This window comes from Danio aesculapii, chromosome 13 (assembly GCF_903798145.1).
Source record: "Danio aesculapii chromosome 13, fDanAes4.1, whole genome shotgun sequence".
Taxonomy (NCBI): domain Eukaryota; kingdom Metazoa; phylum Chordata; class Actinopteri; order Cypriniformes; family Danionidae; genus Danio; species Danio aesculapii.
The window spans coordinates 22512048-22530847 of NC_079447.1; the positions used below are offsets into that span (position 1 = coordinate 22512048).

General features: G+C 33.1%; 1 protein-coding gene across 1 annotated transcript in view; it reads right to left on the minus strand.

Annotated features, from left to right (window-relative positions):
* Nucleotides 1-18120, minus strand: part of ercc6 (excision repair cross-complementation group 6) — a 33347-nt gene extending 15227 nt beyond the window's left edge. The window contains 9 exon segments of the mRNA XM_056470475.1: nucleotides 478-648; nucleotides 2871-3006; nucleotides 9329-9487; nucleotides 9841-9972; nucleotides 13362-14073; nucleotides 15511-15616; nucleotides 16435-16558; nucleotides 16671-17066; nucleotides 17994-18120. Of these exon segments, the coding sequence (XP_056326450.1) occupies nucleotides 478-648; nucleotides 2871-3006; nucleotides 9329-9487; nucleotides 9841-9972; nucleotides 13362-14073; nucleotides 15511-15616; nucleotides 16435-16558; nucleotides 16671-17056 (1926 nt within the window). The 5' untranslated portion in view covers nucleotides 17057-17066; nucleotides 17994-18120.
* Between the last annotated feature and the right edge of the window lie 680 nt (nucleotides 18121-18800).

An 18800-nucleotide genomic window follows, 5' to 3' on the forward strand; every position in this document is an offset into this window, starting at 1 on the left:
TTTTAGAAGCTTACCTGCACAAGAATATAAAGCCCCCGTTATGATGGATTTAAATCTCCATTAGCTTCAGTTTATTCAATACCAAATCAAAGTGTTGCAAAATTTCCAATTGATTTTTTTAATATAGCGATCAATAGCACTGGAGCTCATATAACTCGCTGCAGACTGAGCATAAGGATCATTTCTAAAAGGTCTACTAGATGTAGTTGTATGTTTTGCGAGACCCATGAGTCTTTATTCAACAGCCTGACTGTACACTGTAAAAAACGTTTAGTTGACTTTACTTAAAACAGTGAGTAAACTCATTGCTTTAAAAATGAATAGTTGACCTACAGTTGAAAAATTCATTCATTTATTCATTTTCCTTAAGTCCATGAGTCCCTTATTTATCAGGGGTTGCCACAGCAGAATGAACCACTAACTATTCCAGGATATGTGTTATGCAGCGGGTGCTATAGAAAGAAAAGAAAAGATCACCTGCTTGCATGCTGTGGTGACGCCAGCATTTGGGTTCCTTATCTTGTGGCCCTCATCCAGGATGACATAATGCCAGTCGTACCTCTGGATGTAATCTTGCATAATGCGTATGTATGAGTAGGAGGTGATGAGGATGCTGTGACTGGCCACAATTTCTGGAATGAGTTTCTCCTGATAATAAGAAAAACTAAGTGAATTAAGGCATTTGTACAACTCAAAAGTAACTATGAATGGATTAATGAATTATTGACTTACTCCATTTATTCAAAAACAAATTCATTCATATATGAAACATTGAGGTGCAAAAGTTCTACACTGGTTTTGTTTCAATTTATTTTTATTAAAGGTGCTGTAACTAAGTTTTTGACTCCTCTAAAGCATAAAAATACCAAAATATGTTTGCAGATATTTAAGAATCATGCCAGGTGAACATTTTTGTTTATCTGAAAAACAATGCTAAAGTCAGATATTCTGCTTTGAAAATATCTGTTATGTGACGGAATGCTGTCTTTGTTTTGGTTCTTTAACCCGCCCAATGCCAGTTTAGCCAATTATATATCAGCATCCTGGGTTGCCTTGCTGGAAAACAGCGTATTTCATTCATTCATTCAGGAAGGCTCTCAAAGCATGCGCTCTTGACCGAACTGTGGCCTCCGTTGGATAGTAGCAGACTCTGAAATGAGACGCAGATTCAGAGTTCCACATGAGGTGGTTATTAATTAGCAAATAATATAAATATTACGAATGTAAACATTAGGTGAGCAGGTTACATTGTGAGCCTGTGTCCTAACAACACACTACGTGATTAGATTTGCACTCACTACTTACTTCTATTTTTTAAAATATATTTATTATCTGTTTTTTGTCCTGTCTCTGTAATCCTGTTGCACTGTAGAAGCTCTGTCACGAAAACAAATTCCTAGTATGTGTGAACATACCTGGCAATAAAGCTCTTGCTGATTCTGATTCTGATAAGCAATTTGGCTTTTTGCACCAGACGAAACACGACAGAAATTTAAATACATCCATTCAGAAGCACAGAATAGTGCACTTACTGCACTCCAACAAAATGGTAAGGTTTATAATCTAATTAATAGATATTAAACCTCTTTAACATTATTACATGTACATGCTAAATCACTGATATGTGTTGGCTTGCACTAAGTCACAGTTCTAAAGTTCAATTTTAAATGGTATATAGTTTATTTTATTTTCAAGATCTGAGGTGAACTACCTGCTGCTGCTTTCAGTATATGGCAATAAATGTCATGTAAAATGATATTCAAACTAACATTATTAGCATTTAACACTAAATAAAGCACATGAGGTGTACCTGAGGTGATTGTTGTGATCTGAGGTGGGTGTCAAACTTACATACTGCACCTTTAACAAAACAATTTTAACTTCATGTTGCATTGACAGAAAACGTGTTCATTCATACTTATAATATGCTTCATCCTGCAGTGAATGCTTTGGACATGCTTTTCTTTCTTTGCAAAGTGACTGATAAAGTCAATAATGTCAGCTCACACATCTTTAAAACTAAATGCGTTAAAAAACACATTTCTATTGTCCTTGCAGGCTACAAGAACCACTCAGTCAACATAATACGATTAATAAATAAATGACTGTTATGAGTCAGCTCTTTTTACTGAATCAAAGCAATAATGTACCCATGACTGTCTGATTCTGAAAATGAATTAAATGTAAAGTAAAGTAAACTAACTCACACAACACTGTCTTTTTTGGTTGTTAATTAAATTGAGGAAATTGCGCTAGGTTGCCGGCATCAGGCCCTTGGCGATAGATAGCGTCTTCATCAGAACGACTAGTCTATACGTCTGCTTTGACGTCTCACACGAACGGTCTCAAGTGTGTTCCAATTACAGACGTGCAAAGCGACTAACCTCTGTTCCCAGACCCCCCTCCACACTCCTGTTTTTTTTTTTTACTTTGTAGCCAATTAATCAGGTACATCTGCTCTACAGGAGCGTTAGTGTTATCATTAGGTGCCAACGCTGCATAAACGTTGCTCTGTCTCTCTCCCACAAGCTCTTGAGACCAGCTCTCCACCTAGAGGGCAAAGCGCGGACTGCCAGACAACAACCCCCATTAATCACTGTGTCAGGCAGGACGGGGAGGGGGGCAGTGAAGACCACTCACAGTAAACACTTCACAGCAGCTCCTGCTACCTTAGCTTTAATTAATTTAACATTTCCTTGGAGCCAGTTCCACTCCACACACTAGGATATTTGCTGACAAGGGGGAAAATCTCACGCTGGCATTAACGTTACCGGCCGAAGCGACACAGTTCATCTTAATCTTGTTGTCATGTTGCTTTTTTGTATAAAAAGTTGAAATTAATGCGCACACAGAGCAAAACAGTGATGTACCTTTTTGCTGGTGAAGGAGCCTGTGTCATGGAGGACGGCAACACGGAACGGAGGCCACCATGTGTGGAACTCCTTCACCCACTGATGCATGACTGTAGCTGGACACACAATGACCGTAGGACCCAGTCCAGCATACCTGCAAAAGAAATGTGGTCACAACACTGGAGAAACTTTGAGAGCTGGATTACTAGTTCTAATGTCTAGTTTTTTTTTTTCAGTAAACCAAATCCCTAATTAATTGCTATTCCTGAACCACTTTTTAAGTTTGGGGGTGTTTTTTATATATTACAATGTGCTCTGATATATATATATATATATATATATATATATATATATATATATATATATATATATATATATATATATATATATATATATATATATATATATATATATATATATATATAATCTTATATTTTATTACTTAATTATTTTATTATTTAATTAATTACTCCTATCTTATTTTATATTTTTAATCATATAAAATATATATGTATAATTAATATGACTTGATTTTTGTATTTTGTTAATAATTTTAATTTTTTTTTTACATTTTTAATAATTGTTAATAATTTTAATAACAATTAATGACTTCTTATTATATATTTCTAATTGTATAAAAATATATTATTACTTTATTTTGTGTTTTGTTAATAATTTATGTTTTTTATTTTTAAATTTTAGCAGTTGTTCATTTAAATAATAATTCATGATTCTTCTTATTTTATATTTTTAATTATATATATATATATATATATATATATATATATATATATATATATATATATATATATATATATATTAGGCATGTGCCGGTATCACATTTTCATGCTGCGATTAATTGATTGAGCTTTTATCACGGTATACGGTATTATCACGATATTGTAATTTTACTAGAGAAACAGGTAAAAAAACACAAAAAACTTCAATAACAAAACTTTAATAACTTTTTAATTAACTAGAAGTACTTCAAACATTTAAATACAAATAAATATAAATAAAACAATACACAATATAAAAGTAAACTTGAGCAATTATATCAAAGTGAATGTGCAAAAGGGAAACCGTCTTCGTAATCCCTCTGCATTTTTTTGGAACCCAAAATATTTCCAAACTTCTGACTTTAACCTTTTTGAAGGGGGATAAATTGTCGGCAGCGTTCCTCCTTCCGCCATGCTTCTTCTTCGTGTGAGCAGGGCTGGACTGGGGCAAAAAAAAAAAAATCGGCCCTGGCATTTTGGGCCAGAGCGGCCCACTAAATTCAATCAAATGCTATCTATCTATGCATGTCCAATATTTTTATCAACTCATATTCTATGAAACACAAAAGCCTTATATATGAAATAAATAAATAAATACAAACTTTAATCTCAATTTAATTTCTGTATGCTGTCCATAAAGATATTTGTTGAGTTCTAAAAAAATACACTATTCATTCATTTATTTTTCTTCGCATAAGTCCCTTATTTATCAGGGGTTGCCACAGTGGAATGAACTGCCAACTATTCCAGCATGTTTTATGCAGCAGATGCCTTTCCAGCCACAACCCAATATTGGAAACCACCCATACACACTCATTCACACACACTCATACACTACAGCCAATTTAGCTTATTCAATACACTATTGACTCAGCCTATATTCAATAATAAACATAACAAAAACTGCCTGCTAATGCATGGGTAAATCTTCAAAGGGAACAGTTTTACATTTTAACCTCTTTCACCTCATCCTGCTTGCTGTTTCACTATCTAAACAATGAAAACATAATATAAGTCAAATTTGTTTCATTTTGATATTATGATTAACAGACACCAAACAGCCTCGTGTAGCTGCATATTTTTATGAGCATCATCTTCACACTGCATATTTATAACAAAACAGGGCTTAAATATAACTGTCTCCTTTCATTTCCATTGAAAAGAATGAACTTTACCCTGTCTCTTTTGCAGAATATCAGTTTTAATAACCAATAATGGCCATTATAACAGTATAACGTACATTAAATTTAAACGATAAAGGTAAGCAATCAGTCAATGTGCAGAATCAGTGTATGTGGTTACATAAATTAATATATTAGCTTTGCACTCAGCCAAAACAGTTAACTGAGAACAAGTGATTCAAAAGACATAAGAATTGTTGGATAGAGACAACAAGATGAATTCAATATCACATTTAACAACTATAGTGAGATGAGATCACCCAGCAGATGAACTGTCTGACATGCACTATACTCTGACCTGGGGTTTATGCTCACCCGCTGAACTAGTGGCTGCAGCTCTGGGCAGAGAGTGTATGGTCACGTGATTTGCGTTTTTAGCCGTGTGCTAGAATGAACAGAGAACTTTTCAGAATCTCTAAATGAAACGCCGGTGTATTTCCCGCATTTTCTCTGCGCCTCCCTTGCGTTTCTTCTCTCTGACTCTCGACTATTTTGACAAATACACACAGACGACGCACGCTCACACGGAGTCCAAAATAGGAGTTTGTGATTGGGCCAGCCCAATGTCAATACCGAAAAGAGCCAATGGGCTGCAGGGTGTCACATGGGCCGGCCCGGTCTGTCTGTCCGGGAAAAAAGCATCTACTTTCAGAGAGTCACAGATCACAGCAGCGTCAATCAATAAGGCAGAAAAAAACGATAGGCTGCTAAGCCTTTTATGGGCCGATCAGATCATAAGACGATGATCAGCCCGGCCCAAAAAGTACGTCGGCCCACCGGGAAAGTGCCCAGTCTGCCAGATGGCCTGCGTGTGAGGATTATAGTGCGGTGGCAGCAGCGGCGCGCACTGCGCACACAGGGCTTCTACATGCGGGGATTGTTTACATCAGAGTGCGCAGCATATACGCAGTGTTTCTTCAAGCGGTTGATGGAAAATAAGCTAAGGCGCGTTCTAAGAATATAAATTCGGATCTATTATTTTTCACGGTATTTTGAAGTGCCCGCGATAACAATATCGTGCATATTCATTACCGTGATTTATCGCATTACCGAATACCGGCACAAGCCTAATATATATATATATATATATATATATATATATATATATATATATATATATATATATATATATATATATATTATTAATAGATTTTTGTATTTTGTTAATAATTCGATTTTTTAAATAATTATTAATAATTTTAATAATAATTCATGACTCTTTTCTTGTTTTACATTTTTTATTACATAAAATATTATTATTAATTGATTTTTGTTTTTGTTAATAATTTCTATTTTTTTTAATAATTGTTAATACTTTTAATTATAATTAATTACTCTTTTCTTATTTTATATTTTTAATTATATATAAATATAATTATTATTCTTTTATTTTTGTATTTTGTTAATAACTTTAAAGTTGTTTTAAATTTTTAATAATTGTTAATTATTTTAATAATAATAATTAACGACTTCTTATTTTATCTTTTTAATTATATAAAAAAAAATATATAATTCTTATTACTTGATTTCTGAATTTTGTTAATAATTTTTATTATTTAATTAATGACTCTTTTACCATTCTATTAGTCTATTACAGATGCTACGATGTCCTTCACTGTAACAATCATTTATATACTAAAACATATTATCAGACATTTTTGTGTGACAAAAAAAGAGAATGCAAAAATAACTGTAAGGAAGATCATTCTATTGATTTGTCCTCAATAAGGAAACCTATATCTCAACCACCAGCATTTTACGATTCACATTCTCTTAGGAGTCGTTCTTTATTGAGAGGCCCAGTCCTTTGTAGAATCAATCAGAGACTCACCATCTTACTAGCTTACTACCTTTTACATACTAATAATATATTTTCCATATTACTGTTTTGTTAAATCCACCTTTTTTTTTTACTCGCAGTTTCACCATTTACCTTTAACTTGATGAACCCCATGAGCTTTTGCCCCAGCTGTTCTGCTCTTCCTCTCTATGTGAATGTTCACTAAAGGAGATGAACTGACGAAATGCACTAAATGGCTTTGGGAGCATTACGGCTTGATATGATATTCCGGATTGTGAAAGCCATTGATAGCGAGCCATAATTGAGTTTGCAAACAATCAATTTGCGGATGGGCGACGCCAGACAGCTTATTGACCAGCTAGGGGGGCCTCCACCCTGACAGTGCATGCCAAGAAGAGCAGAAAGAAAGTAAAATAGCAGCACTTTAAACATGTTTAATTACAGGTTCCATGTTTAATTTTCCACCCTCCCCTCTCAACAAATAGTCTCTCTTTCATGTCACGTCCTTGTTTCTCCTTTGATGTCGCCACTAAGAGAATTAGAGGAATATCATAATTGAAACGTCTTTAATAATTCACGCCAAACCTCTCTCCACCAGCAATCCAGCTGCTGAAATATTCATCGCGATTGAGACTCTGAGTCTGGGAGGGGTGAGGGAGATGGCTAATGTCTGTGTTTATGAGTGTTTGTACACACATGCATGTGTACATGTGTGACTACATAAGATGAGCATGATTGGGAAAGGATATGAGTTAAAAGAAACACAAAGATAAAAAAAGATTTCCAGAAAATAAGGTGTAACATATGATACCATTATTAATATAAATATAATATATATACACTGGACATTTCTGACACAGATTTACAAAATAAAAGTATATCATATTTTAATAATATTTCTGTCATGAACACTCTCGGGAATTAGTATGGTAATGAATATGTATATGGCAATGTTGATGTATTGGGTATTGGCGGTATAGATCTGTTACGCTGCTGCTGCTCCTTTGATTATTCTGGCAGAGCAAGTAACGAGCCCTGCTACTGCCAGTATATACACAGACATACCGTTTGAGAATATAACACGCTGCTGCTGCAAACATAACATACATGCAACCACAGTAGCAGACCTAAACACAGGTGGAGCTGGGGTGGAGGAGGGTCATCAAAAAACGCATCGCAGCTTAAACAACATAGAATGACGCGGATATATATGTGTATATATATATATATATATATATATATATATATATATATATATATATATATATATATATATATAGTTGAAGTCAGAATTATTAGCCCCCCTTTTAATTTTTTTGTCTTTTTTAAATATTTCCCAAATGATGTTTAACAGAGCAAGGAAATTTTCACAGTATGTCTGATAATATTTTTTCTTCTGGAAAAAGTCTTATTTCTGCTAGAATAAAAGCAGTTTTTAATTTTTTTAAATCCATTTTAAGGTCAAAATTATTAGCCCCTTTAAGCTAATTGTTATTTCGATTGTCTACAGAACAAACCATCATTATACAATAACTTGCCTAATTACCCTAACCTGCCTTGTTAACCTAATTAACCTAGTTAAGCCTTTAAATTTCACTTTAAGCTGTATAGAAGTGTCTTATATATATATATATATATATATATATATATATATATATATATATATATATATATATATATATATATATATATATATATATATATATGCACACCTGCATACATATGATTGAGATTACATTACATTACATTACATTACATTAGATTAGTCAGTACTGAAGCCAAATCTAGAGCTAATATAACAAAATAACTTATGATAATGGTCCAAAATAAGTACACCCAAATTGATATGTTAGGGATTAATATTTAAAAAAATGTAGAAAGAGTCAAATTAAAAAGAAACAAAACAATTATGAAATTTTGTAGCAATTCCAATTTTGTAGTTTTTCCAATATTTTGCATGAATTTAAATGTAATATATTTCTATTTCTTAAGATGTTTGGTGAATAAATTATTTTTTTGATAAATAAATATGTTTAACAAATCTGTTTTGTTTAGATGCATCAAAATATATGACCTATATTCACTGAGAAATGGATCAAAATATTCATTTTCAAAATGGGGTGTACTCATTTATGTTGAGCAATGTACATAATAAATATACACAGCACACACATATATAATTTCAAAACTAAAGTTTAGTTTGGATGCAACTAATCATGAATCATTTTTGCCCAGCACTTAATTAGTATAATGATTTGATATAATTAATTAACTTTATTGTAAAATCTACTGATGATACTTCACTATTTAAAATCAATACTTAGTCAATTTTCAGTTTTTGTTTTATAAAATAAAAAGGTGCCTTGTTTTCAGACATCAATAGAATATTTTAGACAACAAAATACCAGTATTTTAACTTTCTTTTAACTTGATTTTTAACAACAGAAAAGGTTATTTTGTCCAGTTGTCATTTTCTGGGAAAAATGCTCTAAATGACAGTTTATATATTTGAAATTCAGAATAAATTTAATCAGACCTTTATGGAATGAAACCAAGATTTTTATTTACTCAAACCCATACCTAGTGAAATTCAGAGAAACTGAGGATAGTTAACCATATATATATATTATATCATTTAAATCTTACTCTGAGACAGAAGCCGATTTCCTAACATACAGTAGATATGAAACTGTACAAGCATGTAGGGTCCCTTGCCTGTAATTGGAGCCACGTGTTTTCAGCTTGCTGTAGCTCAGGCCTGCCAGGAAAGCAATTATCTGGATGGTCTTGCCCAGGCCCATCTCGTCTCCCAGAATGCCTCCTGCTTGCTGGCAGTGCAGTTCCCACATCCACCTGACACCTGTCTGTTGATACCTGGACAACAAAAGCAAAGGTTTTGTCACACAAAGCGCAGCCCCAGCACAAACACAAACACAGCGGCTGATGAATTAATCATAGAGCCATTATCACTATTGATTCCGGATAAATGGGCCATAAGTGTTGCCCAATTGATGTACTGTAAAACACATCCAGAACACCGCAGCACAGTCCTACTTTCTAAGCCTAAAAGACATCATCCCTCCTCCTTTCGGGACTCATTAAAGTTAAATTGTAAGTAATTTGCGCACACATTTAATATTTCACATTGCATTTGCAAAAACATCATGACTTATCGATTGATTCCTTTCTTTTATTATAAAAGTACGTGTGATTTATGCAAGCCATACTTGAAGAGCTTCTTCCAGAGAAAACCAGGTATTTTAAATCCTTCATCAAACTCTGCATCACTCTCGTCAGATTCCTCCTCGCCTGCTTCTGTCTTTGCCTCTTTTTCACGAAGTCTTTGCCTTTTCCACTTCCTGCAAGAAGACAAAACCACAACTTTGCCATTAGATTTCTAATGCTTTCTTCGCAACTGCCATCAGCTTAAAGACCATTGAAGAGGCATATCATCACTGAACATACAGATGCAATGCAGATCAATCAGCACTAAGCAGGAGTAATGGTCAACCAAAATATTGGCCTTGCTGGCATTTGGTATTTTTAATTATTAGCATTGGGCAGTTTTTTTTCCCTGATTGGCCGATCTTTATTATCATTGACAATTGCTTTCAGACTATGCTTTGATTTATCCAGTTTGCTACTATGTCATATTCACTGTGTGTTTTTTAATATCATCTAGTACTTCCCACAAGTTTGAAAGATACTTGCGGTAGCCGGATTGAAACACACCTTTTACCCACAGCACATAAATGGTCAACTACATGCGACAAACAAAAAATATTGTGATTTTTAACTATATTTTTATTTATTATTACACTGTTATACACCTTTTCTTTTCAATGGGTTAAAGTTATATTAAAATTGCTGTTAAAATAAAACAAATCAACTATTTCTCTTACTTTTATGCTATTTAGGAGCCATGTGCACGCACTGACAGGTAAAGGCTGCTCTCTTTCTCTCCCTCTCTCTCTAAGGGTGCTTTATTGGCATGACATTTACAGTATTGCGCAAGCATTTTAGATATGTATAAAGTATGCAATATATTAACGTCATTAAATTAATAAAATATACAACAAATGAGAAATAAATGACAGGAAAAGGAATCAATTAGACATTATTGCTAAAAATGATAATAATTACTAGAATAAAAAGTGTAGATGATTTAAATAAGGCAAATTAGTTGATCAGCCATTTTAATGATGTACAAATATTTAGCAGTAAGTATATTTTGTTTTCTCCGAGTGTAAAGTAAATATCTGAGTCATTTATTAAATAATTAATCTTTTATTGTTTCTCTAGCAGCTGTGCATATGCAGTCAGCTGTGAAAAGGTAATGCAAAAACGCATTTTAGACTTAAACAGGGCTAAATGCTAAGGATTTTTTTTTCAAATATCCCAGTTAGTAAAGATTTTCACTAACGCTTTTAAAATAATAATAATAATAATAAATTTAATAATACAATAATAATAATTTAGTTTGGTTTAATTTAGTTTAATTAGTTCAATTTTTTTTAATTAATTTTCAAATATATCCATTCACAAAGCCTATAACCAAACATATCTGTCAATTACTTCAGTCTACAGTAATAATAATTTAATAATAATAAAAAATATAGGTCAGGTCATTATCCTCAGCAGTAAAGAAATGGAACTTTATAGCAAATGTTACTGTAAGGAAAGTAAGTACTGTAAGTTTTATTAAGTTAGATTGTTGGTGATTGCATGGGTGTTGAATTTTACATTAGGTAGCTATACATGACCAAAGAAAAATTAAGACCTGTTAAAAAAGATTTAAGACCTACAACACAACATTTCAGTAGATTTGAGACTTTTTAACGCCTAAATTTTACTTTTACTGGAGATTTAAGACATTTTAAGACCCTGTGGACACCCTGAAATATGAATTTAATTCATGTCTGTTATTTAATACGCGGTTATTGTAAGAGAAATGTGAAATGTTTTTGGCCACTATGTTCTTCAAGATACGGCATGAGCTAAATAATATTTATATGTATTATTTTTTATTTACAATTTTAATGAATAGTTTTTAAATCATTTATTTATTAAATATCATGTGAGGTTTGGGCTGGGCGATATGGCAAAGATGTAATCTCGATAATTATTTTCCATATTAAATGATAACAATATATATTTCAATATCAGTTGTTAATGCTTACAGATTTAAAACAGTCCCCAACAATGACTGAAGCCACAAAAATCAGAGGGTCCATTAAATGCCATAACATATTTTCAGCCGATAAATTTTCAGTGGACCAAAAATTCAGTACAGCTCTAATATCAACACACTTTTAGATTCTCATTATTGAACATTTCTGCTGTGTTATTGGCTCTTAGATCAATATAAAGTAAAAAAAAGTCCAGAGCTTATCATTGTTATTGACATAAATTTTATCTTCAATATAATGTTGTTTATCGGCCCAGCCCTATGTGAGGTAAATATTAATAGGAGTATGCAGCCAACTCACACTGCACCCATAAATACTGACCACCACCAGATAACAACCCCCAGTGCAGTACAGTACAGAAACTAACCTTTCAGGCATTCAAAAAAACAAAACAAAGATACAACATATTTCATCTGAAAAAACACACTCCACTTGGTGTGGTGTGAACCGGCCAAAATGTGTGAAAATGCAAATATATTAATTAGCCCTATATTTGCCATTGTTTAAAAAAAAAAAAACCCAGAATCAGTCAGCCACTAAGCACAAAGTTCATTAACAAAGTGGTTCAAGAAGGCATGCAGCATGTCAAAAAATAGAAACAGCCCACCGACTAATGCGGACACAGTGTCACTCTGAACAGCAGACCCAACAGAGACATGCTGAAGACTTCACATATAGTGTTCAATTTGATTAACAATCTTCTCAAACTAAAACAGTCTACTGCTGACATTTAAAATCGGACTCCGTTAAAGACACATCCTACGGGAAAGTTTTGCAAGCTACAGGCAGGTAGCAAAAGTCCCCGGCCTCGGTTTTTAATTTCCTAGCCAAAGAACTACAGACAGACTGAAAGAGAGAGAGATAGAGGAGAGAGAGAGAGACCTTTCCCTTTCTCTGCCCCTCACTCCAGCAGGCCAGATTTAATTGACCCACTTCTGGCTTAAGGGAAAGCTACAGCAGTTAGTGGCAGTGTCGTCAGAAAAGCAAATTAAGATTGATACCGACAATTAGGAGTTTGAGCTCCCCAAGAAAGGTACAGAGAGAGGAGTGTAGGGAAAAAAAATCCATCTTCATTTGGGGTCGGTCCTGTCACTCTGCAATGAAACCGTTCCCTTTATCTGGGGCTTCCGAGACTGCACTTGTAATTAAGTCAAGACTAAGCATTGGTTCAGTTAATTACGTTTTTTTTCCTACACCACTCGGCATTGCTGCGCTGTACCATAGCAGAAATGAGCATCTGCATTCACATTTAAACCAACAAGAGCGGAGAAAAAGAGAGAAAGAGCATGCCAACTCAATTTGCTTTCTATAAATATAAATGCATAAATCTTGTTAGGTTTGCTTCCATCTATTTGCACGTCAACACTGGCATAAATACATGCATACCATAATGAGAAAATATGAATAGGCATAGAATTTGCTTAGTCAAGGAACAGCTGCCAATTTCATCAGTGGATTAGGCTATCTTTTCTAGCATACATGCTAAGTAAAATAACCCAAAATATGAATGGCCTATGCCTGTATTGATTTTTAAAATGGTGCATTCAGACTAAACTTACCTAATCCTTTGCCTGTAACACTCGATATCTCCATCATCTTTACATTTCTTGACTTTTCCGCCTTTCTGAGAGTCTTCCTCCTCTGAGCTGCTCGGGATGTACTCGTCACTCTCGTCCTCCTTCTTGGGTTTCCTAGTTTTGGGCTCCTTCTTCTTCTTGTATGGTTTAAGCTGGTATTCCTCATGATCATCCACCCACAACTCATCATCATCATCATCTCTCTCTGGTTCCTCAGGATCCATCAGCTCATCACTAGGGACGTACTCTGAACCCTCACTGTCTGATGCATGTTCCCAATCACTTTTCCTCTTTTTGACTCGGGACGGCTCCTTCTCCACCTTGGGTCTGGCTTTGGGGTGAGCCCTTAAAGCGGTTCTCTGAAGCTTGCGCATTCGCTTTTGGAGTTTTTTATCTTTGCGGGAGAGGGAGCCGTTCTTTTTCTCTTTGTTAGGAGTCGTCTCTCTTGAGTGCTTCTTGGTGGTCTTCTTCTTCATGATGGGTCTCTTCCTGCTATCTGCTAACAAGGCTTGGTCGGCAAGGTACTTGTCGAATCCAGAGTTTTCACTGAGCATAACCTTTCGAGGCTCTTTCTTCTCTTCCTTCTGGGGGATCCGTGAACCAAAGGGGGTCATGTGACCTGTGCGGATGAGCTCTTCCCATTCTGACTCCTGAGCTGGCATAAGCATGCTGCCCAGGGTGGATGGGCCTGGTTCTAAGAGACACAAGAGAACTGTGCCACTATTGATCCAATGAGGCAAATTTAGGCAAAACAATATCTGGATAAAATTAACGGATAGTTCATCAAACTATACGCCAAACTTTTCTTTCTACTGTTGAACACAAAAGAAAATATTCTGAAGAATGTTAGAAAGCTTTTGACTTCCATAATACTTATTTTCCAACAAGGATGCCAATAGCTAGCTGTTTTCAACATTCTTCAGAATATCTTATTTTGTGTTAAAAAAAAAAATCATAAAGGTTTAAAATAAGTGGGGGGTTAGTAATTGGTGAGTACATTTTTATTCTTGGCTAAACAGGGTTTCTGCAGATTTCAAGTCATATTTAAGAGTTTTTATGACCATTTTAAGACCATTATGAATAAAATTTTAGACTTATACAAGGCTAAACACTAATAATTGTTTCTAATGCTTGCCACAAAAAAATCTAATGTAATTATTTCGTAGAGACATACTTTAATATGTTAAAACAAGAAAACTCTAGTTGTATACATTAATAATATTTCTTTTTTTTTTTGTGACAAGTTTAACATTGTTAAAAATACATTTATTGTGGAGGCAATTACATAAATAATCAAAAATATATGTTTGTTGGCTTTTGGTCCAAACTGATTGAGTATAACTTCTATTCAACCTAATGGATTTCTCCTATAAAACCTGTCTGTTTATAAATATTGTAAATATTTTTGCCCTTTTGTATATATTTTTTGTTTGAATGGAAGATAACGTAAAGGGATAAATTGCTCTGTTATTATCATAAGAAACTATAATTGTTTTTAGTTTTCTTTCCCTGATTTTATTAAGATAGATTGTTGGTGATTGGATGGATGTCAGCCCGATTGGATAGCTTTACTTGGACAGAGGAAAATTAAGACCTGTTTAAAATTATTTAAGACACACAACACAATATTTCAGTGAACTTAAGACTTTCTTAGGGCCTAAAATTTAGTTTTTGAAATTTAAGACATTTTAAAACTTTAAGACCCTACGGACACCCTGCTAAACTATCACTTTAAGGCAGTGTTTCCCAACCCTTCATTTCTTGCTTGTTATCAAACTATTTCAAAACTGTAACAAGAGTCAATTCAATCATAACTTAATGTTAAAACAGCTATCATAACATTATTTATTAATATGTGGAATCATTTTGGACCATTGTTTTTGTTTACATCCCTCAAAATGGTCTATAGTACTCTATTGTACACATACTATAAACAACAAAGCAAACATAACAACAACTGTGAGATAAATGAACTGATTTACACTTTCTATAATATAACTATTCTCTAAATGTATAATGTATGGTGCCCATATACACAAAGTGATTGTTCAGCAAGATTAAAAAAAGCATATGATGATAATACCATTGATAAAGCTAATAATGCATATAAAGGCCTGTGCTTCAAACTTACCCTCGTCATCCTCAATCAATAATTCTGCCTCAAGCTTCTGTATATCCTCTCCGTCAAGAAGAGCTTGCAATCTCTTCTGCTTGGCTCTGATCTTTTTTAACTGCTTCTCCTGTAAAAGGATAACAGGCTTCTTAAGTATTGTGCGCTAAGATTTTTTTAATGCAATGCATCATTGAAATATAGCATGCTCTTATCTCACTAGAAAATAAAGTTCAAATATATATATTTAAATTAATACGAACCAATTATATATACTAAAAGTCAAACATTTTTTACTTTAAAGTAATTATTTTCTCCTTACCAAAGCTAAATTTATTTGTAAATCAGTAATATTGTGAGTTATTACATTTTAAAATAACTGTTATCTATGAATAGAATTGAAATGGAATTTATTCCTGTGATTTAAAGCTGAATTTACATTATCATTATTGCAGTCTTCAGCATTGCATGGACCTTCAGAAATATTCTGAATTCTAATTTATGGATCTGCTGTGTTAAATCATTAAATATATAGCATATTTCTATTAATAAGGGTTCCTTATATATAATCAATGTCATAATTTTTTTTCTGCTTTATATTTTTGTGGGGGAAAATACATGCAACTTTGCTGAATACAAACTTCAAAATAAAAGCATTTCTTTGAAATAGAAATATGTTCTAATATAATTTAACAAGATTTTACTGTCACTTTGATTAGTGTGTTGATGAATAAAAGTAGTACTTAACAAAACATACTTTTTTAAAATTGTATGGAGTCCACAAAATGCAGCATGGATGATTCCAATAGTATTATGCCAATTTTAAATTAATATAATGTTTATGTCGTATTTTTGATCAAATAAAGACAGCATTTCCGACTAGAATTTCAGATAATGCAGCGGTACAGGCAAAACCCAGCAAAAAAGTAACAATCCAGCATATGCTTACCTTATTCTCTTTTGTCGTTTGACAGACTCGATTTTCCGACTGATGTCCTTGCTAGAGGCAGCATGAGGGGTTAACTGCTCCAAAATTTTGTTGATGTGTTTCAAAGCACTTGTACATGACCTGAAATGTTTTACAAACCAATCACATTAGATCAACCTCAGATTTGAACAATTCATTTTTTGACATATATTGCAAAATATTACAAGGGCAAGTAAGGCAGCCATAAATTCACCTGACATCATCCAGTACTGACTCGTATTCTTTCTGGGCCTCAGCTTTAGCCGCAGCCTGGTTGGCTTCCTGAATTGCTCTGTCCACCTGCTGCAACACACCCTGCTCCAGGACATCTTGGTCGTAAACATCCACACCAAGACCCTGGAGCTCAGTGGCCTGAGAGCTGTGGTCCACCGATAGGATTTCCTGACGGTTGATCTGGACCAGAGGTTGTGATTTTCTTGAATTCTGTGCCCCGACAGTCTCCGGACAGGCAGCCGCTGGCTCTTCTCTACTACTTCCAGGGATGGAAAGGCCATTGTCTTCTGGAGCTCCAGGAGTAAGAGCACTCACAGGGCTGGACAGGGGAGACAGGGCCTGGTCCTCGGTACCTTCTATTGGCATTGCTATGTCACTGTGAATTAGAATGGTCTAAAACTGTAAAGTTTAATTGTGAAATTTGAGCAACTGAACACCAATGTAAGAATATTTAGCCTATATAACTAGCTAAAAGAGTTGCTTGTATCAAAAATCTAATTTTAAAATGTGTATCTGATGTGTACAAAAATGTGCAAACATATGTTTTGAGCAATTACAGTGACTGTCAAAGAACAAATCAAGAGACATACACTATTAAACATTACAACAGTCCCAGATTTTACTATATTACATAATAACAATGCGATGGACGGAGTAATTTTAAGGCAACCATGGTTATGTTGACATATATATATATATATATATATATATATATATATATATATATATATATATATATATATATATATATATATTTATTTTTACAGTATAAGACTATATATTATTTTTTTACAGTATTTTACAGTCTTTTCTTACAGTACAACACTGATTTTCTAATGGTTTAAGACTAAAGTTTGATTGTAACTTTTGAGTAACTAAACACCAAACAGTATTTAAATAACAGTAACAATAAAGCTCATATAAAAATGACTATATAGAAAGAATCGCTCGTATTATATGAAGTCACATTTTAAATTGTATTTCTCTCTTTAAGATTTGTATAAATATCTAAAAACATGTGTTTTGAACAATTAATGTGACTGTCAATGAACAAAACAAGAAACATAACCTTACACATTTTTTTTTTGCTAGAATAACATTAAGTTACGTAACATAAACCCAACGCGATGAACGTATTCATTTTATGGCAACCATGGTTGTGTTGATATTTTATTCTTTTCTTTCACACACCCAGTGTCTTTTCTAACAGTATGTGCAGTTTGCTAAATGCTAACTGCTAGCATATTATTGTTTACACTCAGCTCAAATCAGACTTAAAAAAGCCCAATAATAAACAACAAACCTTCACACCGACCCGACTCTTTCAAAAGATTTATTCGTTTATCGTGAAATCCATTAAAATCTCGGTTTTAGTTGATTTTCTGTGTACTACTGTCTAGCATGTGAACTTGTTATACAATCACTGCATAATGAACTGTGAAGGGAGAAAGTTTAAGTGACCGTGTACATGTCAGCTGCCGAGGAAACATGTCAAAATAAAAGTCCAGAGAGTCTTCGCTTTTAATCATAAAATAAATTATATATATATATATATATATATATATATATATATATATATATATATATATATATATATATATATATATATATATATATATATATATATATATATATATATATATATATATATATTAATATGTTATTATTAGTTATAATTTGCAATATGTCATCAAACATCTAAATTCAGTACTTGTAATTAGATTATATTGCGTTTTAAAATAATCACAATTAAACAAAGGCAATTTTTTATATCGATAACATTATATATTATGATGAACTGTTGTCAGATACTTTATCTGTGGACCGGTTTATTATATCCGGCAGTGATATGACTACAAATAAACCACCCATGTACAGCTATTTATTTTTTATTAAAACATTTCTTTGTGGTCCCAAACTGAAAAATTAATAGCCTTAATTGTTAAAATTCAATAAATTTTTCAGTTGGAAGTTGTTATTTATAGTAGAATTTTATATATATATATATATATATATATATATATATATATATATATATATATATATATATATATATATATATATATATATATATATATATATATATATATATATATATATATATATATAA